Genomic DNA, 26,126 nt, shown 5'->3' on the forward strand with positions numbered 1-26,126 from the left:
AAAAACCACCAGAGGTTTTATTTAATGCAATAAATATAAATATTTCTCATAGTATGTAAGTTCAGAATTAAAATGCATACAAATTCTTGCTTTGGTCAACCAGTGATATTTTTTTCTTTCCCCTGTAGTTAACAAGCACAAGCCATGGATAGAAACCACTTATCATGGTATTGTGACAGAAAATGACATCACAGTCCTGCTGGATCCTCCATTAATTGCCCTGGATAAAGATGCGCCCCTACGTTATGCAGGTATGTAAATTGGTCTGCGTGTGTGCTGCTTACATCTAAATGCTAAATTATGTTCCACATTTGAATTGGCAAATGTATTATAAATATGGTGCAGAAATTTTGTTTTATAATTGGGCTGGAGACTGAAATGGTCTCGAATATACATCAATGAACATAGGTATGACTGTGATCTTGATTTAATTGATCTCTGTTAATACATGGGTTAGTGTTGGAATCCATGGATTTCTTAGTCAACTTTGCTAGACAAGTTTTCTTTAGTGGAATTGCAGATCTTTGCCATTAAAACAGTGGACTTATTAAACAAAAAGCTGCATGTGAACTATTGTGTTGATTCTTACAGAAATCTTGGACATAGGCCGCTCATTTATTCTGTCACGTGTAAGTGCAAAATTCTGCAGATGCCTTGTGGAAGGTTTTCTACTGACTGATCATTCATTGCTGACTTTTGAAAGGTTACTTTAAATATTGTCTGTTTTGAAGTACACATGGAATCCTTGATCATGTTAAACTGCAGACTAGTGGGACAACACATACATTCAGATGTTTAAAAGATGGATTTCTAGGTGGAAATGTAAGCAAGAAGTCATTTAATATATAAAAAAATGCATGATACAGACCGTAATCCATTTTTAATAAGATCTGGGCAGCTGGAAAATAGCTTTTCTTTGTTATTTTGGATTAAATCCTCAATTTTACTGTAAACTGGGTTAAAATTTTGTGAGGAGTATGGTAAATTCAGAGTTTGTAGAGCTGCTTACAGAATTGCTGATGCTAAGTAGTTTGCAAAGCTTAGATGCTGCAGTAACTTGTTTGATCTAATAGGTGTCACCCATGGTTTAGTGGTAGCACACTCACCTCCGAGTCAGAAGGTTGTGGGTTCATGTCCCACTCCAGAGACTTGAAAACAAAATCCAGGCTGACACTCCCAGTGCAGTACTGAGGGAGTGCTGCACTGTTGGAGGTGCTGTCTTTTGGATGATACGTTAAACTGAGGCCCCATCTGCCCGCTCTGGTGGATGTAAAAGATCCCACTGTACTATTTTGAAGAAGAGCAGGGGAGTTCTCCCTGGTGTCCTGGCAAATATTTACCCCTCAACCAACGTCAAAAACAGATGATCTGGTCATTACCTCACAGCTGTTTGTGGGAACTTGCTGTGTGTAAATTGACTGCCATGTTTCCTACATTACAAAAGTGTCTGCACTTCAAAAAGTACTTCATTGGATTGCTTTGGGACGCCCTGAGGGCATGAAAGGCGCTATATAAATGCAAGTCTTTAGCTCAGGTTAAATAAAATAAAAGAAGTAATCATGATATTAAGGAATTAGCTTTATTGAATTTTAATTCGAGTATTGTTCTGGTTGCAAAAAATTAGTTTTTATACATAGTTTGCAAAATTTTGTAGTTAATAAATTACTTTTAACACTTTCATTATTAACAAAACACAAGCGTTTAGTTCCATAAATGTTCATACCTCAAACTAAAATTATGTAGTTTTAGTTATGAACATTTTAGTTAATTGAAATTATTTTTCATGATTTTTTTTGGAAGAATACAAGTTCCAAGTTTTTGATTAAAATAAAGACTTTTACATTTACTGAAATTTTAATTAAAAAATGTCTTTGTGAAAAGAGGTTGACAAAACCAATACTTGAAAATTAATCCAGTTGTCAGTATGATGAGTTTTGCTAATGGTAGGCTGACTTGCTATCCATCCTTCTGTTGTATGTGCAGTTCTGTGTTTTTTTGCAGAGAGCTTATATAATCATACATCTTAGTGAGTGCCTAATGATATGCATTACTCAGGTTCTACTGCTTCAACTGCTCCTTGTTTATTCAGGCCATGCAACAATGATGTGCAGCCTATAATAAGGAACAAGTTGTGTAGCAGAGAAACTGCAGTCATGCTATTCACAAAGTAAATACAAACCTCCATTTTAAAAAAGGTGAAATGCTTGCAAATTCTGAAATATAGCATTGGTCGAATGACAGCACATTTCCAATGGTGGTGAGGGGTTTGGGTCTAAGACATTTATTAAAATACAGAAGAATTTATACAGCTAGAATGCTTTAATAGAACTGTGAACAAGACATTGGTGAGAATAATTCAGTGCTCAGTCATGTTTCACATCAGTTTTCCCTTTTCTTTGGTTCCGTAACACTTGGACTCAAAAGCTTCAAAACACTGGTTTGTTACATTCTTGGTTTTTGCATACGCTAGAGACAATAGGAAATGTAAAAATAAATTCACCAGAAGGCAGGTCAGATCCCCTTGTGCCATGTTTTATGCAATGATTACCTTAAACCTAAGACCTTCACGCACAAAATGAAACTATACCAAGTAACTAAGTTTACTTGAGAAAGTTGCTACACTTAAAGCACTTGGGTGGTTAGTTCTGTTCACTTGTATTTCTACACTTAACATGTTGATCGCATGTATTTGTTCTTTTCCTTTCATCTCCCCATGTATGAAGTGGTGGTTCTGGCTAAAACAACTTCCAGTCCCATACAGCACCAACTGAATGAAGCAGGGTATGAAGGTCTCTATACTGCAGGAGTGTGAACTCAGGGCAGTCTCTGCATGCTGCAGCATTGCTCACTATTTAGCAACAAGGCAGCTGGAGAAATAATTCTCTTTTTCCACAAATAGGAGATCTTGTAATTGAATTGAACCAAAACTTAAAGCAACTCTTGCAAAAGCACATAACTGCTTAACTCCACTTAAAAGCTTAGTCTGCACACGAGGCTATGGGTGAAATTTTATTTTTATATTTACTTGGGTAAGCCTAAAGGTACAACTGATATTTTAATAAAATATATTTAACTTTCTGTTGAACAATTCATCAGGCGAAACATAACTTCTTCAGCTAAGTATCCAGGCATCATGAAATTCTCATTCCAAGTAGCATTGGGCATAAAAGTGCAGTTATGTTGTTTTTAATTTCTTTTCTTTTTATTTTAAATGCTGCCGATAGTCACTCACTGTAGTGTGGAGATTCTATACACTCCCTTTCACTGAATTTGAAATGGTTTCCCTCTGTAGCTTGCAGTACAATGATAATACATAAATGTATTACTGGTGAGTAGTGAGGTTTCAGGGAGAACTCAACAAAGTACGTAACTTGTGAAACAAGAATCCTCCACAAAGTTTTTACACTTTCTCAATTTGGAAATATCAAACATCTGAATTACTGATTAGCACCCTTCATATCCACTGTTTGACAATCCGTAACTTTGGTTTGTTCTTATTGCCAGCAATTTTACATTTATATATAACATTTAAGATAATCTATCATCATTGTTCAATTTACTGTGTTTATGCCAAATAAATTAACAGTTTAGACACATTGAGTGTCAGATGGTGTTCACATCCCAGCAGTTGTGTAGAAATTCAATAAATGCTAGGTATTAAGTCTTTTGATCCCCAAGAGCTTGTTGAATGGCCCACGATCCAATTAATTCAAATACTGCAGGGTTCTAAGCAAATTATGCCTGATGATCCATCATGTATTCTTACTCTAAACTACAGTGGGGGAATAAAAAGCAAAGTTTTAAAAAAAAAACATGTTTGTCGTTAGCTGACCCTACACTCTCTGTCCATCTATTGAAAGTCCTGCCATTGATTACCACATTCCTTTCATATGTATGCTAGCATATATGGCTGATGTGAAAGATTACCCAACTCCTCACAGTTTGCCTGAGAAAGGCAGCCCTGCTTAATTAAATCCAGGAAGGGATCGGCTGAGCCCCTGGACCCAGATCCCTAGCTAGCTGGCCCCCCTGATGCTCTTCAACTGCTTTCCAGGTTTGATTTTCTTCATTCGTCACCAATCCACAGATTCTTTTCCTCATCACCAGGCCCAGATTTCCTGAATCACCTCCCGTCCTCGGCTCTTTTGTTTGGCACCCATAACGTACTGTATCACAGACATTCGGAGTCATGTATAAATCACCCAGTTTACATATGTAGTCCACTGCCACTTCTCTAAGCAAAATTTTGTTGCTGTCTTTTTCCGAATTGTTCCTCAATTTTTCTTGTCACCTGTCTTCCTGTTCTGGGACTCCACTTGACCCATTGTCTAGATTCTTGGTCTCTGTTATCAGTCGCTTTCCATTTCTGACCATTCTTATGCCTGAACCTATTCCCATGACTCTTTACTGATCTGCCACCCCAGGATTGAGGCCTACCCGGGTGGGCACGTGGCTTCTCTTGGCATTGCCCACTGTACCCATCATAGCTCTTGTTACTAGCTTTACCAAAGCAGTAATCCATATGACAGTGTTCCCCTATCTCAACGCAAAATTCTTCATCTTCCTTTCTGAGAATAAGCATCTGTTTCTCTCTCCTTTGCCCCATGATATTCTGACACATTCTCTTTTGAGCACCTTGCCTTCCACCGCTCCTACTTATCCTGAAATCCTTCCTGTCTACCTTCCTTTCCATCTCCTCTGGCAGCTTCCTAACTGAAGCCTCCTCACTCTACCTCTGCACCAGGTGAAATGAGAAGCGAAATGACTGAGATACTTTTGAAAAACAAATTTTGAAAAATAAATCCTGAAAAGACTATAATGCAAACAGGGAAATCAAAAACTTTGCTTTTCCCCAGGTTAAAACTAAAATATGACTGACGTTACAAAAATAGCCTAAAATTATGGCTAATTATTTTTTCAGAAGACTATAAATGAAGATCAAAACTGAAGGTCCAGAGATGAGACTAAAACTTCAAAATATTTTTTCAAAAAATTTGTTCATGGGATGTGGGTGTCGCTGGCAAAGCCAGCATTTATTGGCCATCCCTAATTGCCCCTGAGAAGGTGGTAGTGAGCCGCCGCCTTGAACCGCTGCAGTCCGAGTGGTGAAGGTTCTCCCACAGTGCAGTTAGGTAGGGAGTACCAGGATTTTGACCCAGTGACAATGAAGGAACTGCAATATATTTCCAAGTCAGGATGGTGTGTGACTTGGAGAGGAACATGCCTGCTGCCCTTGTCCTTCTAGGTGGTAGCGGTCGCGGGTTTGGGAGGTGCTGTCGAAGAAGCCTTGGCGAGTTACTGCAGTGCATCCTGTGGATGGTACACACTGCAGTCATGGTGCGCCGGTGGTGAAGGGAGTGAACGTTTAGGGTGGTGGATGGGATGCCAATCAAGCGGACTGCTTTGTCCTGGATGGTGTCGAGCTTCTTGAGTGTTGTTGGAGTTGCATTCATCCAGGCAAGTGGAGAGTATTCCATCACGCTCCTGACTTGTGCCTTGTAGATAGTGGAAAGGCTTTGGGGAGTCAGGAGGTGAGTCACTCGCCACAGAATGCCCAGCCTCTGACCTGCTCTTGTAGCCACAGTATTTATGTGGCCAGTCCAGTTAAGTTTCTGGTCAATGGTGACCCCCAGGATGTTGATGGTGGGGGATTCGGCGATGGTAATGCAGTTGAATGTCAAGGGGTGGTTAGACTCTCTCGTTGGAGATGGTTATTGCCTGGCACTTGTCTGGCGTGAATGTTACTTGCCACTTATGAGCCCAAGCCTGGATGTTGTCCAGGTCTTGCTGCATGCGGGCACGGACTGCATTATCCGAGGGGTTGTGAATGGAACTGAACACTGTGCAACCATCAGCGAACATCCCCATTTCTGACCTTATGATGAAGGGAAGGTCATTGATGAATCAGCTGAAGATGGTTGGGCCTAGGACACTGCCCTGAGGAACTCCTGCAGCAATGTCCTGGGGCTGAGATGATTGGCCTCCAACAACCACTACCATCTTCCTTTGTGCTAGGTATGACTTCAGCCACTGGAGAGTTTTGCTCCCTGATTCCCATTGACTTCAATTTTACTAAGGCTCCTTGGTGCCACGCTCGGTCAAATGCTGCCTTAATGTCAAGGGCAGTCACTCTCACCTCACCTCTGGAATTCAGCTCTTTTGTCCATGTTTGGACCAAGGTCTGGAGCCGAATGGTCCTGGCGGAACCCAAACTAAGCATCGGTGAGCAGGTTATTGGTGAGTAAGTGCCGCTTGATAGCACTGTTGATGACACTTTCCATCACTTTGCTGATGATTGAGAGTAAACTGATGGGGCGGTAATTGGCCGGATTGGATTTGTCCTGCTTTTTGTGAACAGGACATACATGGGCAAGTTCCCACGTTGTCGGGTAGATGCCAGTGTTGTAGCTGTACTGGAACAGTTTGGCTAGAGGCATGGCTAGTTCTGGAGCACAAGCCCTCAGCAGTACAGCCGGGATGTTGTCCGGGCCCATAGCCTTTGCTGTGTCCAGTGCACTCAGCTGTTTCTTGATATCACGTGGAGTGAATCGAATTGGCTGAAGACTGGCTTCTGTGACGGTGGGAATATCGGGAGGAGGCCGAGATGGATCATTCACTCGGCACTTCTGGCTGAAGATGGTTGCAAACGCTTCAGCCTTGTCTTTTGCACTCAGGTGCTGGACTCTGCCATCATTGAGGATGGGGATGTTTGCAGAACCTCCTCCTCCTGTTAGTTGTTTAATTGTCCACCACCATTCACGACTGAATGAGGCAGGACTGCAGAGCTTTGATCTGATTCGCTCGTTGTGGAATCGCTCAGCTCTCTCTATAACATTTGGTTCCGCTGTTTAGCATGCATGTAGCCCTGTGTTGTATCTTCACCAGGTTGGCACCTCATTTTTCAGTACGCTTGGTGCTGCTCCTGGCCTGCTCTTCTACACTCCTCATGGAACCATGGTTGATCCCCTGGCTTGTTGGTAATGGTAGAGTGAGGAATATGCTGGGCCATGAGGTTATAGATTGTGCTGGAATACAATTCTGCTGCTGATGGCCCACAGTGCCTTATGGATGCCCAGTTTTGAGCTAACAGTCAAAACAGTCATAACAGTCCCCCTTTAATGATTCTAAGGATATTGACTGTTTCCCATTAAATAATAACTGATGCACAGTGATATAGTAAATTTACTGGGAAGAGTTATAAAATGCAATTTTATATCAATATCTAAAATTTTGAGCGTCTTGAGTACTCATTGTTTTGGACCTAATGACTCTCAGTTTGCACAAATGTATTTGGATGATTTTGAAGAGAGGGCAATGCTTAAAATGGAAAATATTATTGATCTAATGTTCAATTTGTATATGTTGCTGCCTTTTATGCAAATGATGCAGCTCTACACACAACTGCAAGGTCAGGAAATGGTGATTGTTCCCAAAATGTGGAGTACTTGCTGGAAAAATTGGGGACTAAATTGTGTTTGTAGCAAAAGGATCAGTATTGGTGATTATTATTACTGTTACCTGAATGAAGTTAAATTCAGGTGACGATTCTGTAATCTGTTGTACTATATGCACCAGTAAGATGAATGTTGATGCAATAACTGTAGTCCATCTGAAAAATAAACTGCAATATGCAGAAATTATTATAATTTTCCAACACATTGCTTAATCCTAAATCATTTTAGATAATTTGTCACTTTTTTATGTAAACTGTGTTTAAAGAGAACCTGGAACTGAAGGTTAGTATGTTTTTAAAAAGCTATATTGCTGTCAATATTTTGCTTAAAATGGTCTCAGTAAACTGAAAATTGTAGTGTTGTTTTGACAAAGATCTGTGCATGAAAAACATGTAATTTTATTTTTAAATTGCTGTTATGAATCAAGCGCAGTACTGGAGTTTGAATATCGGTTGCTTTGTATTTGCATTGATCCTTTGACTTTTTCCCTGTCTTCACCCTTTTGCTTTCTTACCTTGATGACTGACCTCTGTTTATCTTTTCTTCCCCTTATAGAGAGGTATGAGGTGACATTCACCAAAGAAGGTGATACCTGGGTTCTTTCTTTCATTCTTATGAACAATTATATTAACCCACTAACTGGTCATAAAATGGGGAATCAGCACTTAAACAGCAAATCCTGTCATCAGTATTATTCCCCATTATTATCCAGGATTATCCACAAAAATTACTGGATGAGAAGTTTAACATTAAAGGGTTTATTAGAAATATCAGTTGTTTGACATCCTTTCCATTTCAGTCTTTTTAGGTTATATTTAGCCCAAACTCTCCTCTGACTTCAGTGCACAAGATAAATGAAACATCTTCCCTTACTTTGGATACTCATCACTGCTATAGGTTAACCTGGCAGCGTGGTAATAAAAATCTAGTTGCAGATTTTTGGGTTCCTGATGTCTGGCTTATTTTATACTAATCAGCCACTTTATGCTTGCAACTTCACCAAACTGTCTGGGTAATCTGTTACAATTGAAGTATCCAGTTCTGTTTCTTATGCCCAATACTAAATTACTCAGTTTTATCCAACCAGATACTATATTGTTAGATTCCATTGAAAGTTTATTCCACATGCTGTGCCACAGAATGGTAAGATACAGGATACAAGATGTAGTCCCAAGCATAGTTTAGTTTCCAGGGAGTAGTTGAGGGATTGTGTCCATTTACCTCAGATTGGTCTTTTATGTAAATGTCGTCTTGGCTTAGTTGGCAGGTGTCTTGATTGAGTCAGAAAGTTATGGATTGAAGCTATACTACGGATTTGAACACAATCTTAAAAAAAAATTCTTGCTCGCACTTGATGGAGTACCGAGGGAGTGCTGCATTGTTGGAGGTGCTGTCTTACACCTTAAAGAAAGACCCTGTTTGCCTGCTTGTAAAAGATCCAGTTGCACTATTTGAAGAAGAGCTGGGAATTCTGATGTCCTGGCCAACATTCTTCCCTCAGCCAACACCACTTAAAAACTGGTTATTCATTCACTTGCCGTTTATGCATAAATTAGATGCTGCATTTGTCTCTATAGTGACTGCCTTTCAAAAGTAATCCATTGGTTGTAAAGCATTTTGAGATATAACACCATCACTGGCAGGAGGGTGTAATTGCAGCATGATAGATTAATGTCAGAACATAAGTAATAGGAGCAGGAATAGGCCATACGGCCCCTCGAGCCTGCTCCGCCATTCAGTAAGATCATGGCTGATCTCCGACCTCAACTCCACTTTCCTGCCCGACCCCCATATCCATTGATTCCCTTAGAGTCCAAAAATCTATCTGTCTCAGCCTTGAACATATTCTGTGGGGTAGAGAATTCCTAAGATTCACAACCCTCTGTGTGAAGAAATTCCTCCTCATCTTGGTCTTAAATTGCCGACCCCTTATCCTGAGACTCTCCACCCATGGGAAATGACTTCTCCGCATTCTGTCCTGTCAAGCCCCCTTAGATTCCTGTATATTTCAATGAGATCACCTCACCTTCTAAACTCCAGAGAGTATAGGCCCATTGTACTCAATCTCTTCTCATAGGACACCCCTCATCCCAGGAATCAATCTAGTGCACCTTGGTTGCACCGCCTCTTCGGCAAGTATATCCTTCCTTACATTAGGAGACCAAAACTGTCCACAGTACTCCAGGTGAGGTCTCACTAAAGCCCTGCACAATTGTAGCCAGACTTCCTTACTCTTGTACTCCAGCCCCCTTGCAATAAAGGCCAACATGCCCATTTGCCTTCCTTAGTACTTGCTGTACCTGCATGCTAACTCTGTGTTTCTTGTATGAGGACACCCAGATCTCTCTGGATACCACCATTTAATAGTTTTTCACCATTTTAAAATGTTCTGATTTTCTATTCTTCCGACCAAATTGAATAACCTCACACTTCCCCACGTTATACTCCATCTGCCACCTTCTTGCCCATTCACCTAACCTGTCTGTATCACTTTGCAGACTCTGTCCTCCTCACTTTCCCACCTAGCTTTGTATCGTCAGCAAGCTTGGACATATTACACTCGGTCCCTTCATCTAAGTCATTAATATTGATTGTAAATAGCTGAGGCCCAAGCACTGATCCTTGCGGCATTCTACTAGTTACAGCCTGCCAACCTGAAAATGGCCCGTTTATCCCTACTGTTTTCTGTCCGTTACCGAATCCTCTATCCATGCTAATATATTACCCCCAACCCCATGAGCCCTTATCTTTCGAAACAACCTTTTATGTGGTACCTTATCGAATGCCTTTTAAAAATCCAAATGTACTACTTCCACTGGTTCCCCTTTATTTACCCTGCTAGTTACATCCTCAAAAAAAACTCGAATAAATTTGTCAAACATGATTTCCCTTTCATAAAACCGTGTTGACTCTGCCTAATCATATTATGATTTTCTAAGTGCCCTGTTACCACTTCCTTAATAATGGATTCCAGCATTTTCCCGATGACTGATGTCAGGCTAACTGGCCTGTAGCTCCCTGTTTCTCCTTTCTTGAATAGCGGGATTATATTTTCTACCTTCCAATTCACTGGGACTGTTCTAGAATCTAGGGAGTTTTGGAAGATCATAACTAATGCATCCACTATCTCCGCAGCCACCTTTTTTTAGAACCCTGGAGTGTAGACCATCAGGTCCAGGGGATTTATCGGCTTTTAGTCCCGTTAGTTTCTCCAGTACTTTTTCTCCACCGATATTAATTACTTTAAGTTCCTCACTCTCATTAGCCCCTTGGTTCCCCACTATATATCTGGTGTGCTTTTTGTGTCTTCTACTGTGAAGACAGATACAAAATATTTGTTTAATGTCACTGCCATTCCCCATTATAATTTCTACTGTCTCTGCCTCTGAGGGACCAATATTTACTTTTGCTACTCTCTTCCTTTTTACATACTTGTAGAAGCTCTTTGAGTCCATTATATTTCTTGCTAGTTTACTTTCATTTTCTACTTTTTCCCCTTTTTTATCAATTTTTTGGCCCTCCTTTGCTGATTTCTAAAACTCTACTGATCCTCAGGCTTATAACCCTTCTTCGCAACGTTATAGGCCTCTTTTAATCTAATACTATCCTTAACTCCTTTAGTTAGCCATAGATGAATCACTTTTCCCATGGAGTTTTTATTTCTCAATGGAATGTATATTCATTGAGAATATTGAAATATTTTTAAATGTTTGCCATTTCCAAAAGTCTAGCTAATTATTCATGTTTCTGTCCACCAATATCTCCTGTAGTTTTGACCTCGGAGCCTATATGTTAGTGTTGTGAAATCATACTTTTGATCACATCTCTGGCTTGCTAATATCATAGATTGTGAATCAAAATAGTTGATTTAGTCTTGACATCCAGCCCTTTTTGCAGTTTAACTTTCCAATTTGTCCCTACATTCGTGGAAGAAGTTGGTCGGAATGTGGGGATCTGAACCTTTTCTAATGCTGGATCTGTGGTTATATATAATCCTGCTTGCTACTTTATTCTAGTTTCTCAAAATCCATAGAGGGAAATTTGAGTTTTCAGATCAGTTCGAATTAACTCGTGAACATTCTGAACCCAACGGTGATGTTAGAAATTGGCTCTTTCAGGCTCAATGGATGGCCATGGCTACTTGTTGAAAGAACTGGTACACTTAGTGGAATGAGCACCACATATGTGAAGTGTTCTTTCCTGGAATAGGGTATCAAGCTGATATTTCTAATGCCCAATTGCCATCCAGTGGTTTGTCTTGGTTTCCTAATTGTGGACAGATACATTGCACAGGAAGACTTAAAATTCATCACTTTTCAAAGAAATTGACAGAATTTGTGGAACTGTGCTGAACCTATCTCAAACGCTTGTACATCTCCAGACTTTTAACTTTGCACTTTAACTTTTTGTCCTGGTCAGAATAGGCAGTCCAGCTCTGTCCAGTAGCTTGGCATAGAAGATGCCAGCAGCCATGGCTGTATGTTACAAGTTATAGCTGTCCTAAGTACTCCTGTGAAATGCCTGTCTCTCTCTCTCTTTCTCTCTCTCTCTCTCTCTCCTGCATGAATGGATGCAATGTAAACCAGTAGCTTTGAAGGCAGGCGTATGCTCCTTTTACTAAGTCCCAGAACTCACCCGAACAAGGCACAGGCTTTGCTTTCTCCACAGACCCTCACAATAAAAACAAAATCCCTGGCTGTGAAGTTTGGACTGCTGTTGCACATTAAACCTTTTTTTGTTAAATTAGTACATCACTGTTCCAACTCTAACTTGTTGTTTGTTAAACTCTAGGTGAGATTTGTGGATTTAGAATTCATGGGCAGAATGTTCCTTTTGAAGCTGTGGTAGTTGATAAAACCACTGGTGAAGGTGTCATACGTTCAATAGAGAAGATGGACTGTGAGTTGCAGAAAGAGTACACATTTACTATCCAGGCATATGACTGTGGAGAGGGTCCAGATGGAGGAAATATGAAGAAGTCCCATAAGTAAGTGTGGAGCAGAAAAAAAAATGCTGTGGAGACTTAGATTTATTTTGTAATCTTTTGTTGGATCAAAGCACACGATGCAATCAGTGTAAAACCAGAGTTGATAAATATTGCTCATCAGCAACAGGATATAGAAAGTAATGTGGGATGTCTGCACGTTTTTGAAAGATTCTGTGTTCGTCTTGTTTAAATGTACAAAACGGTTCATAGTTGAAACACTATTGTCTCCATATTGTGTTTTGGTGCAGCTTCCAGGTCCCATAATCATAGAATGATACTGCATGGAAGGAAGCCATTTGGCCCATTGTGCCGGATGATGTTCACCCTTTTCTTTTTCTCCTACCCCTAGTGGCAGTGTGAATGGATGATATGTCTGCCAGGATATATCTGTATTTTGTGCCGCCAAATATTTGCTCCTTATATCCTCTACAGCATGGTGGCGCTGCAAAAATGAGTAATGAGGGGACTCCTTTTAACTTGCTCCATTCCACAGCAAGTCACCAGTTGCATGTCAACGCAATTAAGATTTTTACCCGTGGAGTTTTCAAGCACCATTTTAGAGATACATAAGTGTTAAGATGCCAGTTTAAATTCTAGAAAGCAAAGGACAGCAGGATGAGAAGTTCTGATATCATGAATCTTGTATTAAGCAAATTGCATTTCTGTGTTTTTGTATGTTGGTCTTGTCATGTTTAATTTTCTGAAATCTTTTCCTTTAAATATGTCAGCCAAGATGAAGTTGTTGGCAGCAGATTTATAACATGATTTGGTTCTTAGAGTTGAACTGTTACAGTTTCCACTGTTTCATGGAGAGGGGGAGAAATCTATGTTGATCAGTTAGATCTGTTCAGGCTGTTTCTTATATTTGCATGATAACTTCTCTGTTGCTTTAGGCTCAGAGTAGCTTATCCCTCTAGCTACCGGTGAAAGGAGCTCAGTGACCAAAGCGTTCATAACATTTAAATGCAGTTCATCCCAGGGTACAAAAGTTGAGAAAATGACTCATTTTTAAGATTGTTTTCAGAAGAAATTGCAGTACAAGTCTGAGCAAGTATAGAGATATGAAAGCATTTGATTCCATCTGTGGTTTTAATTTGCAAGAAGCAAATCAGTATTCATGTTGAGGTATATTGTTCCCAGGCCAATGTTACTTTGGCTTTATTATAACCAATGGAAGGATTTTCCTTAGCTAAATTTTAAAAAGATAATGTGTTCTAATATAATTCCATCCAGTCAATAGTAAAACTGTTCTTAATCCCAATTGAACCACAGTTTTTTTTTCTTTAAATATTTCCCTCTTTTCTAGCAAATTTCTAACTCCCCTTCTCTCCTCCTCTCATAATGGTGTTCCTTGGGTGCTGGTCACCTGACCAGTATTCGCCCAATTGGCCATTCTTGTTTTAACCGTAAAACTGAGTGCCATCTGACTACTTACCTGCTGGGGGCATCACAGGCACGTCATGTCTTCACAAGTACAGGGCATCTCCTCTGTCTCCCCCCACCCCCTTTTTCTAATCTGGGGCACTGAGACCAATTGTAGCACCTTTACTGGTATCCCACCTGAGCTCAGCTAGTTCAGCATACACTAGGGATTGAATTTGGGATCCTTTATGATCTATAAAGCTCAACTAATAGCTACCTAAACCCTCAAGTCATCAAGAGCAAACTTGTACCACGTATTTCAAAAGTGATCTTAGCATGCTTCCAGCTTCCGCCCTTGTATTAATAACCACCACAGTATCTCTGACCAGTATTTCTGCTTTGCAGGGCCAATGTTCATATCCAGGTGAATGATGTAAATGAGTACTCCCCAGTTTTCAAGGAGAAGTCCTACAAAGCCACAATCATCGAAGGAAAGAACTATGACAGCATTTTGAGAGTGGAAGCAATTGATGCAGACTGTTCACCTCAATTCAGTCAAATCTGTAGTTATGAAATTGTTACTCCTGATGTGCCATTCACCATTGATAAAGATGGTAAGCATCGAGCTACATCGAAACTACAGCACAGAAACAGGCCATTCGGCCCAACTGATCTATGCAGGTGTTTATGCTCCATATGAGCCTTTTCTCTCCCTCCCCACTTAATCTAACTCTACCAGGATACTCTTATATTCCTTTCTCCCTCATGTGCTTATCTAGCTTCCCCTTAAATGCATCAAACTATTTCCTTCAACAACTATTTGTGGTAGCACGTTCCACATTCTTACCACTTTTTGGATAAAGAGGTTTCTCCTGAATTCCCTACTGGATTTATTAGCGACTATTTTATATTTATGGCCTCCTAGTTTTGGACTCCCCCACAAGTGAAAACATTTTCTCTACATCTACCCTATCAAACCGTATCATTATCTTGAAGACCTCTACTGGGTCATCCCCTCAGCTTTCTCTTTTTTTTTTCTAAAGAGTCTCAGCCTGTTCAACCTTTCCTGATAAGGATATCCCCTCAGTTCTGTTATCATCCTTGTTAATTTTTTTGCACCTTCTCCAATGCCTCTATATCCTTTCTATAATATGGAGACCAGAACTGTGCACGATACTCCGTGTGGTCTAACCAAGGTTCTGTACGAGCAATAAGCCGTACAGGTATATATTTAAGTTTAACAAAAATAGACAAATTAAATTTGGGTTTCTATTGCTGAAATTTGAAGAGCACTGGATTAATAAAACAGTTCAATTTCCAAAATTTCAAAAGTCATGTGATCAGACAGAAGTGTTCATATATACTGTGTGGGTTCATCTAGACCAGGGGTGTCCAAACTGCAGCCCATGGCAAGTGGTCCAAGATTCCTGACAATCCAATCTTTGGCAACAAGCACTTCTATATTTCTTATTCGCTGGCTTGTCCTGTATGAATTGTTGCCTCATTGGTGGATAAATCCTACATCAGAACATCAAAATCTGCTAGTATCAGCAATTTTGAGATGTGTTCAAATTAATGGAAACATTGATTTTAAACTTCATACAAGTCCCCTGTGGTTTGTACAAATGGAGCCCACAAAGATGAAAAGTTTGGACACGTCTGATCTAAACTATGATATGATATTTGATATTGTTGTGAAGTTATAAATGACTTCATAATCATGACATTTTTTTCATGTTCTTTTATTTTGATTTTTAAAAATCATTTTAATCCCTAATGGTGATTTCTGTCATTGTTTTCTGTTACAGTTGGATTTCTGTGGATTGCATTTTAGTTTCCATTTTTTGATGGAAATATAACTGGAGAGTATGATTTAATAGATTTCAACTTTTTTTTTTCGCTTTCCTTCCTTTTTTTTCCCTCCTCTCCGAAAGACCCTTGCTAGGTTACATTTCAAAGGCTGCTGGCAGCCCTCCAATAACTAACCCAGGTGGATATTCTTCATGTGTCAGCCTAGACGGGCTATTTGACCATAGAATACATCACAGCTGAGACCAATTCTGATCACAACTGACATTGTCACACATGCACTTTTCAACACAGGTCATTGGATCGTGATCAGGAGTGACAGTCCTGATCATTTTTTTTCTTTCTCCCCTTCATAACAATCTTGTAACTTGTAACTTAGACTAAGAAAGTTCCATCCCTATAAACTGTCAATAAGGTTTTAGTATAAAACTAACAATTTGTAAGCTTTTTTTTTTATCTATATCCTAATGTTACTGTGCTGTCAGAGAGGGATGGAGTATGAAATCTACATTTGGCAAGATTAGCACCATATTTGCTTTTGGCTCTTGAGGACTATTGTGTTGTTAACTGGTGATATTTGCAGGGTATATTAAAAGCTCTGAGAAGATAAACTATGGCAAAGACCGGCAGTATAAGCTTGCAGTGACAGCCTATGACTGTGGGAAGAAGCGTTCGACAGAAGATGTTCTCGTTAAGATCAATATTAAACCGACCTGCAAGCCTGGCTGGCAAGGTAATCAGCATGAATAGAATTAACGTAAAAGTGATAAAATAGTTGAAAAGTTTTTTGTTTTAAATTGTTTCACATTTCAACCGTGTTGACTATTAAACATCGGTGATGCTTTAAATAACTTACTTTCCTATTTAATGTAAGTTTTTAAGATACAAAATAACTTTTTCCCGATCTGAAATATAAAATTAATAGGTACCTCGTAACCTAGTTGTGAAATTAAGATGGCAAAACTTGAAATACTTGAACTGAGTCAACAAAGCACTACAGAAATGCCATTGCACGGTTTTGTGATGGTAATGATGCCTCTTGCAACACAATATTAAGAGCCATTAATGTTTTCATGATACAGGTTGGAGCAAAAGAATTGAATATGAGCCTGGCACTGGAAGTTTGGCATTGTTTCCAAGTATGCATTTGGAGACGTGTGATGAACCTATTACATCCATTGAAGCAACGGTTGAATTAGAAACGAGCCATATTGGCAAAGGATGCGACAGGGACACATATTCTGAAAAATCACTCCACAGACTCTGTGGTAAGGCTTTTTGGTCACTATTCGCATGGAGGCATAGTCAGCACACAATCTCGAAGCTTCCCCCTCCACATCTTTCTCTGAAGAAAAATTTTGGTGAATTGTCCGTTGCGATTATGTCTGTTTCCACATATGCTAAGTGGTTTTACTGCGAGTAACAGTTTCAGGTGTTTTTACCTTTACTTATATAAGATGTACAGGCTACGTGGATTTTTCCTTTGTAGCCAAAACAACATGGTGTTCTTAAACTAGTTTCTGTTGCTTCGGCAAATACTTCAGGATGGAAACTCAACCCAACTGAGTATTAATGAACTTGGCCCCAAAGGTACATTTATGAAATGACATCCTTAAACAATGTGTGGCTTTGTTTTTTGTTTTGAAATGCATTGTCATTTGGACGAATGGGTGAACTTAGCAAAGGAAGTTTATTCAACTATGTCTCATTTTTGTGTATCGTAGCATTCTTTCAAATGTTCAAAAGTGTGTACTGTTAATTGGCATTTTGCTGATTTAATATGGTACTAAATCAATTCTCTTTGTGCCTGATTGGCTTTAAAAGTATATTTTGATTTGTACCACAAGAGAGTACTGAGTCACATTTGCCTATAATAAAGTTAGTTAATCATTTATATTTCTGTACTTCTAAGCAATAAATAACTTTCAACAGGTCAGCGGAGCCTCTTCCCATTTGAACTCTTCACATAACTTGCCTGATTCTTCAAGCTTTCTTCAGATATATTAGAACATATGGGGTACATCGAGGCCATATGGCCCCTCGAGCCTGGTCCGCCATTCAGTAAGATCATGGCTGATCTTCGACCTCAACTCCACTTTCCCACACGTTCCTCATTTCCCTTGATTCCCGCAGAGTCAAAAAATCTACCTATCTCAGCATTGAATATATTCAACGACTGAACATCCACAGCCTTCTGGGGTAGAGAATTCTGAAGATTCACAACCCTCTGAGTGTAGAAATTTCTCCTCATCAGTCTTAAATAGCTGACCCCATATCCTGAGACTGTACCCCCTAGTTCTAGACTCTCCAGGTTTTCAAAGATGGGGTGCACACTATAGAATGCTTCTTGTGGAATTTTGGAAATTTACTGAGATTTAAATGAGGTGTGTTGAATGTAACAAACACATTTTTAGATTTTTTTTTCCCTGCTGTCTGATGTTAAATACTGGTATTACCAATGTCCTGTTAAGAGTTAAAGTTGACCAATATCTTCAGTAATGAGAATGATAGAATCATTAGTGACTTTCATGTCTGTGTTTCGCTCGACATTTACTGAAAAATGGTTAATTAAAATAACTAAACTGTTAAAAAACCTTAGAGATAATAAGTGTACTTTAGGCCACAGGCTGCATAGTATAAATTGTAAATACTGAGGTTCTTGCGAGAAGAGGCTCAGAACACTACATTTTCATTCGATCTGTGCTGTTGAACTGGGCTTTGGCTTGGAATGGATTATTTTTGTCATTCTCCCAGAAAATGTGTTTTTCTAAATTAAGATTCAGTAATTTCAAACCCAATGTGGGTCTGATATTGTAGAGTATGAATCAGTATGAATCAAACAGAACTTTTGTTTAGTATATTTAATGTACCATTACTAAAGATTAATGCCAGTATTAGCATTGTATGTCTTGTAATGCATATATCTAATTGTCTCATTTTCTTTTTGATTTCAGGTGCTTCTTCTGGTACAGTTGATCTCCTTCCCTCACCAAGTAGCATCACAAATTGGACAGTTGGTCTTCCTACTGACAATGGTCACGACAGTGATCAAGTCTTTGAATTCAATGGCACTCAAGCTGTGAAAATCCCAGAAGGTGTTTTGACAACAAATCTAAAGGAACCATTTACTATTTCTGTGTGGATGCGGCATGGGCCCGGTTCTAGTGTTCATGGGGAAAAGGAAACTGTCCTTTGCAACTCTGACAAAAGAGGTATGCATAAGTTTATTTTGAAGAATCTTAAACTTCTCACCCCTCTCTCCTTTTTAAGACCCTCCTTAAAACCTACTTCTATGACAAAGCTTCTAGTCTCACCCCTCCTAATATTCCCTTTGGCTTGGTGTCAATTTTTGTCATCTGTGAAGCCACATGGGACGTTTTCTTGCATTAAAGGCACTATATAAATGCAAGTTGTTGTCAAAAGTTCCCATCGAAGTCCCAAGAGATGTCTGTTAAAGAGGAAAATGGATGGTTCCAAATGCATTTGATATGCAGAACTAAGAATGAATTGTCTTTTCAACCTAATTCTGAAAAGAAATGAAGTTCACATGTTGCTTGTATGATCATGCATGTAACGAGTCTCTCCACTTTTAGAACACTAAAATAAAGACAAAATGATCTGTACTTTATTGAAGCTAGTGAAAAGATTAAAATTATGGAAAAAGTTATGATGGGCTGAAAACACATGCTTTTTAGGTTTAGGAAACTGAATATTGCAGTTTGATCTGAATGCATGATTGAGTGATCAGATCAAACACTGATAAAATTGGGCTGACGTTCCAGATTATAGAAGCCCGATCCAGCTCATAATCACTTGGAGTGAAGTAGATATGATGAACATCAAGACTGAATTTCTGAAGTGTGAAAAGGTGGTGTTTTTCTGTTGAAAATCTTCGGGTGCTACTGAAATGAGTTCTTTTTACTCTCGGGTCAATTAGCTGTTCAAGTTGAAAATCAAAATTGTGTTGTTCAGGTCATATGTATTGCTTTTGTTTATGCAAGATTATACACAATGTATTTTTGTATTCATTCATGGGATGTGGGCATTGCTGACAAGGCCAGCATTTATTGCCCATCCCTAATTTGTGCAGTCACTTTATCTGGCATGAGAAATTGAGTGGTTTAAATAGACAGTGTTAATTTAGTCTTGCTTTAAGATGGGGCTCCCTTCAATGTAGAATTATTAATTTAATTAGTAACTCCCTTAATAGACTAGAGGGTAAAGCACTGCCTGGTGTAGCACTATCCTCTATACCACAATATATTTCCAGTTTGATTTCTTGTCTCCCTGAATTAGTTTATTTATAATTGGCCTCAGCAACCTTGGGCTAAGGGAAAAAAAGTCAGCCAGGTTTCTTATTCCTGATTGGTATCTAGTGACCTCTGCTGGAAAGTGTATGTATTATCTATGTTTGCTGAGAACAGGAACATGCTCTTGTGTTGTCTTCCAAGGTCAAATAGCCTGCTGACAGCAACTTTGAGGGGCACACAAGAGTGGCCACTTGGCTGTGGAATTACCCAACAAGAGCCTTCAGGAGAAGTTGGCAAAAATTGTTTAAAAATAAATTTCTAATAAAATTCTATATAAAACCCTAAAGTGATCAAAATTAATTGTTTAGTTGTGATATCAAAGGTGGCAAATAACAAAATGCTATTTTTTAAACTCATTGTTTACATTTCATATAACCTGAGGTGAGAAATTTTCATCAGTTGCTGGAGCCAGATAGTTCAATGTATTCATCTATAGATGGATGGCTACTTTTGATCAAATGCAGTTGTAATTCTGAAAAGTTCTCCCTTTTCTCCAACTGGGTTCCCTTATGCCACACACCAGCAATCAGGAGATACGTTTGCCCTCCCCACAACAACATGGCTGAGACGGGAAACTATGATGTGGGGGATTATGGTGACAAACCCACATCCTGTAACTTTCTGGTGTGTTTTGATGCTCCCAACATGATTGTCCCTTTAGTTTGTCCATTTGTTGCTCTTCAGTCCATCATTTGCTCTAAATGTCTTTAACAGGAATTAAAATTGATGAACTTTGGTGCTGCATATTTGGTAATGTGGACTGTTTATGCCTTGTGTTTCAAAACCTGCTTACAGAAATGAATCGTCACCATTACTCCCTTTATGTACACAACTGCCGTCTAGTTTTCCTCTTCCGTCAAACTCCTTCAGAGAATGAGAACTTTCGACCTGCAGAGTTCCATTGGAAACTAGATCAGGTTTGAAAAACCTTGTATAAGTACATTTATATATGGTGATTGTGAATAAGACCCTGGTAAAATAGTTTAAGCTGCAACTGGTGCAATTTTATTGCAGGAATTTTTGGCTGTTAATCATGTTTGAGATTTTGACATGGTGAACTCCTGTGTGCACTTGTTTTCATCATGTAGCAGCCGTGTACTTCACTGATAAACCTTGGATACCTTTCCAATTTTTTTTTAAAGCTTATGCTTTTCTTGTACAATAACAACAAAATGAAACGGTACAGTGATGCTGCTCTCCCCTATTGGGCAGAATTTGGATGACTAGAGCCATCTATTTTTCTCATACAGGTAAAACTGCAAAATGAAAAAATGGTTCGTGGATTTATAAAGGATGCCTGTGATAAGTTGAATGAATCCATCCGTGCAACACTATTTAAGTTATAAATGTGTTTGGGGAACTAGGTGGCCCAGTGGGTTGGCTCTGGATTTTTACCTGTGGAGCCTGGGTTTAAATCCTGCTCTGACTGAATGCAAGTTTCCTTTGTGTGATAGCTGTAAGATTCTATGTGACATTGTCAATATGAGTGACCTTGCAAATCAATGCCAAATTAGGGCAAATTAGGGCCATCCTAATCCAGTTCCTAGCATAAAACTGCCCTAATTTGGCATTGATCAGCAAGGTCACTCATATTGACAATGTCACAGAAATAGAAAAATATCATACTAATGCAATAGGGAATACTCTGCTGAAGCTGGGGCTGAGGCACATTTTTGGGCCAAAGTCATTTACTCTCCATCTAGCTGGGTAGATCTGACCTTCCTTTGATTTAACGTGGAGGTGAAGTTGTATTGGAATTTGCTGCAACTCCTGAGATGCAGTCATTGGTAAATGTTCAGACAAGCTAATAATCCAGCATAGAACAGGTGTCTCTGTGGAGAATACTGAGTGGCAACTAAACACTCATGGGACAAATTATACCTCATGAGAAATATTGGAGAAATAGAAAAAGTGCTGACACTATTATTATACTGGGATTAAGATAGTAATTCATTCAAAATAAATAATGAAACTTCTGGTTGAAGCAAGTCGAATGTGAATATTTTCTGCACATTACTTTCTATTTTCTGTTGAGAATTGAAATACCATGCAGAATCCATATAAGGAGATAGGATGTTAAATTTATAGTTTATATAGAGATTAGATTTATCGATTTGAATGAGTGTTTTTGATTCTTTAGATTTATGTCTAGTTGACTAAAATATTTTTTTGCCGAGCAGATATAACACACTTCCTGCCTTTCTTAATGTTGCTTTCCTACATCTTGTAGGCATGTGATAAAGAATGGCATCACTATGTGCTAAATGTTGACATCCCCACTGTGGCCCTGTATGTGGATGGAGTATCATATGATCCATTCCTAGTCACTGAAGATTATCCTCTGCACCAATCAAAGATCGAAACTCAGTTAGTGGTTGGAGCATGCTGGCAAGGTAAAGTGCTTTTGTTGGGGAGGGGGTTAAATGAGGTCAGTAGCATATTGAACTCAATAGATTTTATTCTCTGATGGATTTTTGTGTTTTTAATGGGTATTAAGCAATTGGGTATTTATTATGGTGCTTTTAGCCAGGGTTCCATCAGCTGAGGGTTCCATACAGTAACCACTTCTGGAAAACCTGCATTTGTGGATGTCATGCAAGGAAGGAGAGGATCAAGCTCAACTGTGATTATTTTTTCCTCCCCACCACCCCCCCCCGGCCCAAATAGTTGAATAGCCTGCTAACATTTGCTGTGTAGGCTGTCACTTCGAGCCACATAGCTGAAGTTTCATATGGTTTGTGGATCTGTACTGCAGCATGAGCCACTATCTTCAGAAAAGGAGCGAAGAAAATTTAGGGAGGGAGGAAGGTTTCAGAAATGATTGAATGAAATACAGATGAAGTGGTTACAGATGCATAATAAAACCAGAAATAAATGCTTCATTTTTACAAAATCTGACGTAGGAATTATTGCATCTGGTTTTAGTGACACCATCATACAGGAAATGCTTGTATTTTTTCTTCTATATAAGAGGAAGTCTATTTTAAAACTGTTTTAAATATGAAGACTGATGCTCAAATACAGTTGAAATACAATTTACTTTTTAGGTTAATGCAAAGGGTGAATTTAATAGCCAATGGGTGAGGACACCATGCATTTTAGCACTAGGCCATATCGATCAGAGGCCCCAGTTTGGTCAGATTCCTGGTGTGCCCTTAGCTGATAACGTGCTACAATTAGGCTCAGCACTTCAAAGCTAGGAAGTTGAAATGTCAGCTCGGGTTCCTGCTCCTGATTGCTATCCAGTGGCTCGTACTGCAAAGTGCATAGTTCTGGATGTCAGGTGAGAACAGGCCCGGCTGTCCTTCACGGTCGAATTGTCTGCTAGTTTTCACTATCCAGTCCCGCACAAGAAGAGTTACCGGAGAGCTATTGCTGCCTACGGATCCATACACCACCAAGAGCCAGTGGCTTCAGGAGAGGGGACAGAATGGGAGGGAGAGACAGAGCGATGAATTTAATGCTACTTCAGAGAACTGTTGCTGTGTAATTGGACAAATATGGATAAATATTTAATACATGAACAGTTTTGTTCCATATTTTAGGATTGCCAATAACCTCTTGGCCACAGGATTTTTCCATTATCTTGACATGTGCAATTAGATTCCCCAATAATCATTTGGTCCTTTACCCCCATATTTCCTTTTTTTTTTGTCTTGCTTTTCTACAGAATATACAGGAAGCGAAAATGAAAATGAAACTGTGACTGAAGCCTATCCAGGTTGCTGGGGGTTTCCCTCCTGTTTATGTATATTTCCAAAATTAGCATGAAATGTTCATAATATGTTTTTATCCACTTTGGCTGCATCATACCCTGCTTCTTGACTTATTTCTGCATTGTGCTACTGAGATTTGTTTTTGTTGGGGAACGTGGGGTGGTTGTGGAGGTGGGGTTTTTGTGTGCACACTGAATGGCAGTGAGGTGTTTAAGTAGGGCGGTTTTAAGTGGAGTGGCATTATCTAGGAAAATTTTATACTTAATGGGGCTATTACTTTAAAATGGACATTCCCAGATTTGGTTGACATTTTGGTGCTTTCAGTATGACTTAAGGTTTAAAATTGCACAATAATGCATTTTTCATCGAGAAAATTTGGCTACCCTGAGATTTTGGGCATGCTCTATTTATGTGTGTATTTGGATGCCTTCCCTGAATTCACAAAAGCTTCTGAAAAAGTAATGAGCCAGACCTGTGAAGCGAGTGTTCCAGCCAAATATAGTTCGGGTTCATTTTAGCGTGTCTAGTTAAATGATTGAAATGAAAGAAAAGCTATTGTTTGCTTTTCTCCATTTACATATTTAATTCTATTGCATTTTCTGTTCTAGTACAGAGTATTCTGTGCTCACTTATGGTAATCCAAGTGGCTTTCTGATTCTGGGTGAATGAAATTGAGGGCTTACTGTTTCTGTAAAGCCTACCCGCCGCCCCCCCCCCCACCCCAAATACAATGAATCATTTGCCCTACCCATCACTGATGAGTTGCACACCGTTCCTGTGTAAAGCAGTGACCTCCATAATCCTTAAATAATTAACTCATAAATCACAGACTGTGGTGCTTTATATAAACAAGGTGCAGCTCTGTTCCATTTACTGTACAGGACAGACAGCAGTGTTGCTACTGGAATTTTAGTCGTTGTACACTGAAAAAGTGCTTCCTGGTTCCTTTGTGATCCACCACGTTGAAAAGCCCTGAAAAAAAATGTCATTCCCTTTATCTAAAAATACTTCTTGAGGTAATCAATTTGGTGTGATCAGTGAGTCACTTTGAATTTGGGATTACTTAAAGCCAGAAGAGACATGGCAACAGGAAAACACAAAATCTTACCCATGCACGTAAAGGAGAAATGGAGCTCAGAAGAATGGGAATCGAAAAGTCTGACAACTTCACTGAACCTATTCTGTTAATATTAAACAGTCTTAATATAGCCAAGTGTCCAAGCAGCTAATGCAACAGAGCAGCTGGGTTTTTTTTGGTTATGCAGTCATATGATGATGCCTGATTCTAGACGGATCAGCAGTTCAAGGCTACAATTTTTAAAATATTTTCCAGTTCCCCGGAGGAGTTTTCTTAAATTGGATTCACTATATAAGTCCTGGTCAGTTGCTTAATGTTTAGCAAATAGAATAGCTTTATTCTGATTAGCAGTCATGTACCACCTCACTCTATTAAAGAAAGCTGGCACAACTCCCCCACCCCCTTTCCCTCCATCTTCATAAATTTTACTTGACTACAGTGAAGTACTGCGTTTTCCCAAGTCCACATGCATGAGGTCAAATTCCCTACTGCAGGTCATCCGTTATGCACATGAGACCAAAAGCTAACCATGGAAAGAATGGAAGTTGCACTAACCTGCATGAATGCATGTATATGGCAATTATAAAAGATGGCTAAACATAAAACAACAATGCATGTTTACATTAACTTTTCTCATTCCAGGTGGTGAATTTCGCATGACTCAGTTCTTCCAAGGCAATCTAGCTGGTTTGATGATTCGGACTGGCAAAATTGAGAGTAAGAAGGTGATTGACTGCTTGTACACGTGTAAAGAAGGACTAGATCTCCTAGATTCTGAGAACCTTGACAAAGGCGTGATGGTAAGAGAGCCGTTGAGGTTGTTTTCCTCACATTTAAGCATATGAGACTTTCTGAATGCGGCTTTATCCAGTTATGTTCTCTTGCCTGAGAAATAAGATTTTATTCTGTTCTGTAGAGTCACAACCAGGTATGAGTCTCAACCTTATTGGCTAGATTTTACCTGAAGGGGATAACTCATGCTGGGATAAAATTCCAGAGGAACAGGTTGCCCACGGATACCTTGCTGAAGTGGCCATTTGTGTATGAGCTCGATAATGTTGAGCAAATGGGAGTGTGCTTTGGACACACCCAATTTTGCCTCCACGCATATATTTTCCAACAGGGGTTACTTCACTTATTTTTCCCTACCCTTTAAAGTTTTTAAGATTTCCAAAGAAGCTAATCTGTAGTCAGTGGAAATCCTCAGGCAACAATTTTGTATGTTCTCCTGTTTTCTGTTATAATCTATAAATTTTGAAGTATATTGATTACACCTGTTTATCACATGCCATGGTCAGCTGTCACATCGTCAAATCCTGTTGCGACATCACTTTTTAACTTCCAAGATAGTCACGTACTGATGCCAATCAAAATACCCATTTTTTTTGTTCAGTCTGAGATATAAACCAA

At 39.2% G+C, this 26,126-nt stretch overlaps 1 protein-coding gene across 4 annotated transcripts in view; it reads left to right on the top strand.

Annotated features, from left to right (window-relative positions):
• The window catches only part of clstn1 (calsyntenin 1), an 80,098-nt gene that overhangs the window by 38,682 nt on the left and 15,290 nt on the right, over positions 1–26,126 (top strand). The window contains exons 2-12 of one of the 4 annotated variants that reach the window (XM_067970351.1): positions 129–251; positions 8,010–8,039; positions 12,246–12,441; positions 14,209–14,417; positions 16,196–16,345; positions 16,695–16,880; positions 18,567–18,824; positions 20,718–20,839; positions 22,153–22,315; positions 23,593–23,643; positions 25,359–25,516. In XM_067970351.1, the coding sequence (XP_067826452.1) occupies positions 129–251; positions 8,010–8,039; positions 12,246–12,441; positions 14,209–14,417; positions 16,196–16,345; positions 16,695–16,880; positions 18,567–18,824; positions 20,718–20,839; positions 22,153–22,315; positions 23,593–23,643; positions 25,359–25,516 (1,646 nt within the window). The remainder of the gene's footprint in view (positions 1–128; positions 252–8,009; positions 8,040–12,245; positions 12,442–14,208; positions 14,418–16,195; positions 16,346–16,694; positions 16,881–18,566; positions 18,825–20,717; positions 20,840–22,152; positions 22,316–23,592; positions 23,644–25,358; positions 25,517–26,126) is intronic. The other 3 variants (XM_067970353.1, XM_067970352.1, XM_067970354.1) reach the window with 3 other exon arrangements.

Source organism: Heptranchias perlo, chromosome 32 (genome assembly GCF_035084215.1).
Source record: "Heptranchias perlo isolate sHepPer1 chromosome 32, sHepPer1.hap1, whole genome shotgun sequence".
Taxonomy (NCBI): Eukaryota; Metazoa; Chordata; class Chondrichthyes; order Hexanchiformes; family Hexanchidae; genus Heptranchias; species Heptranchias perlo.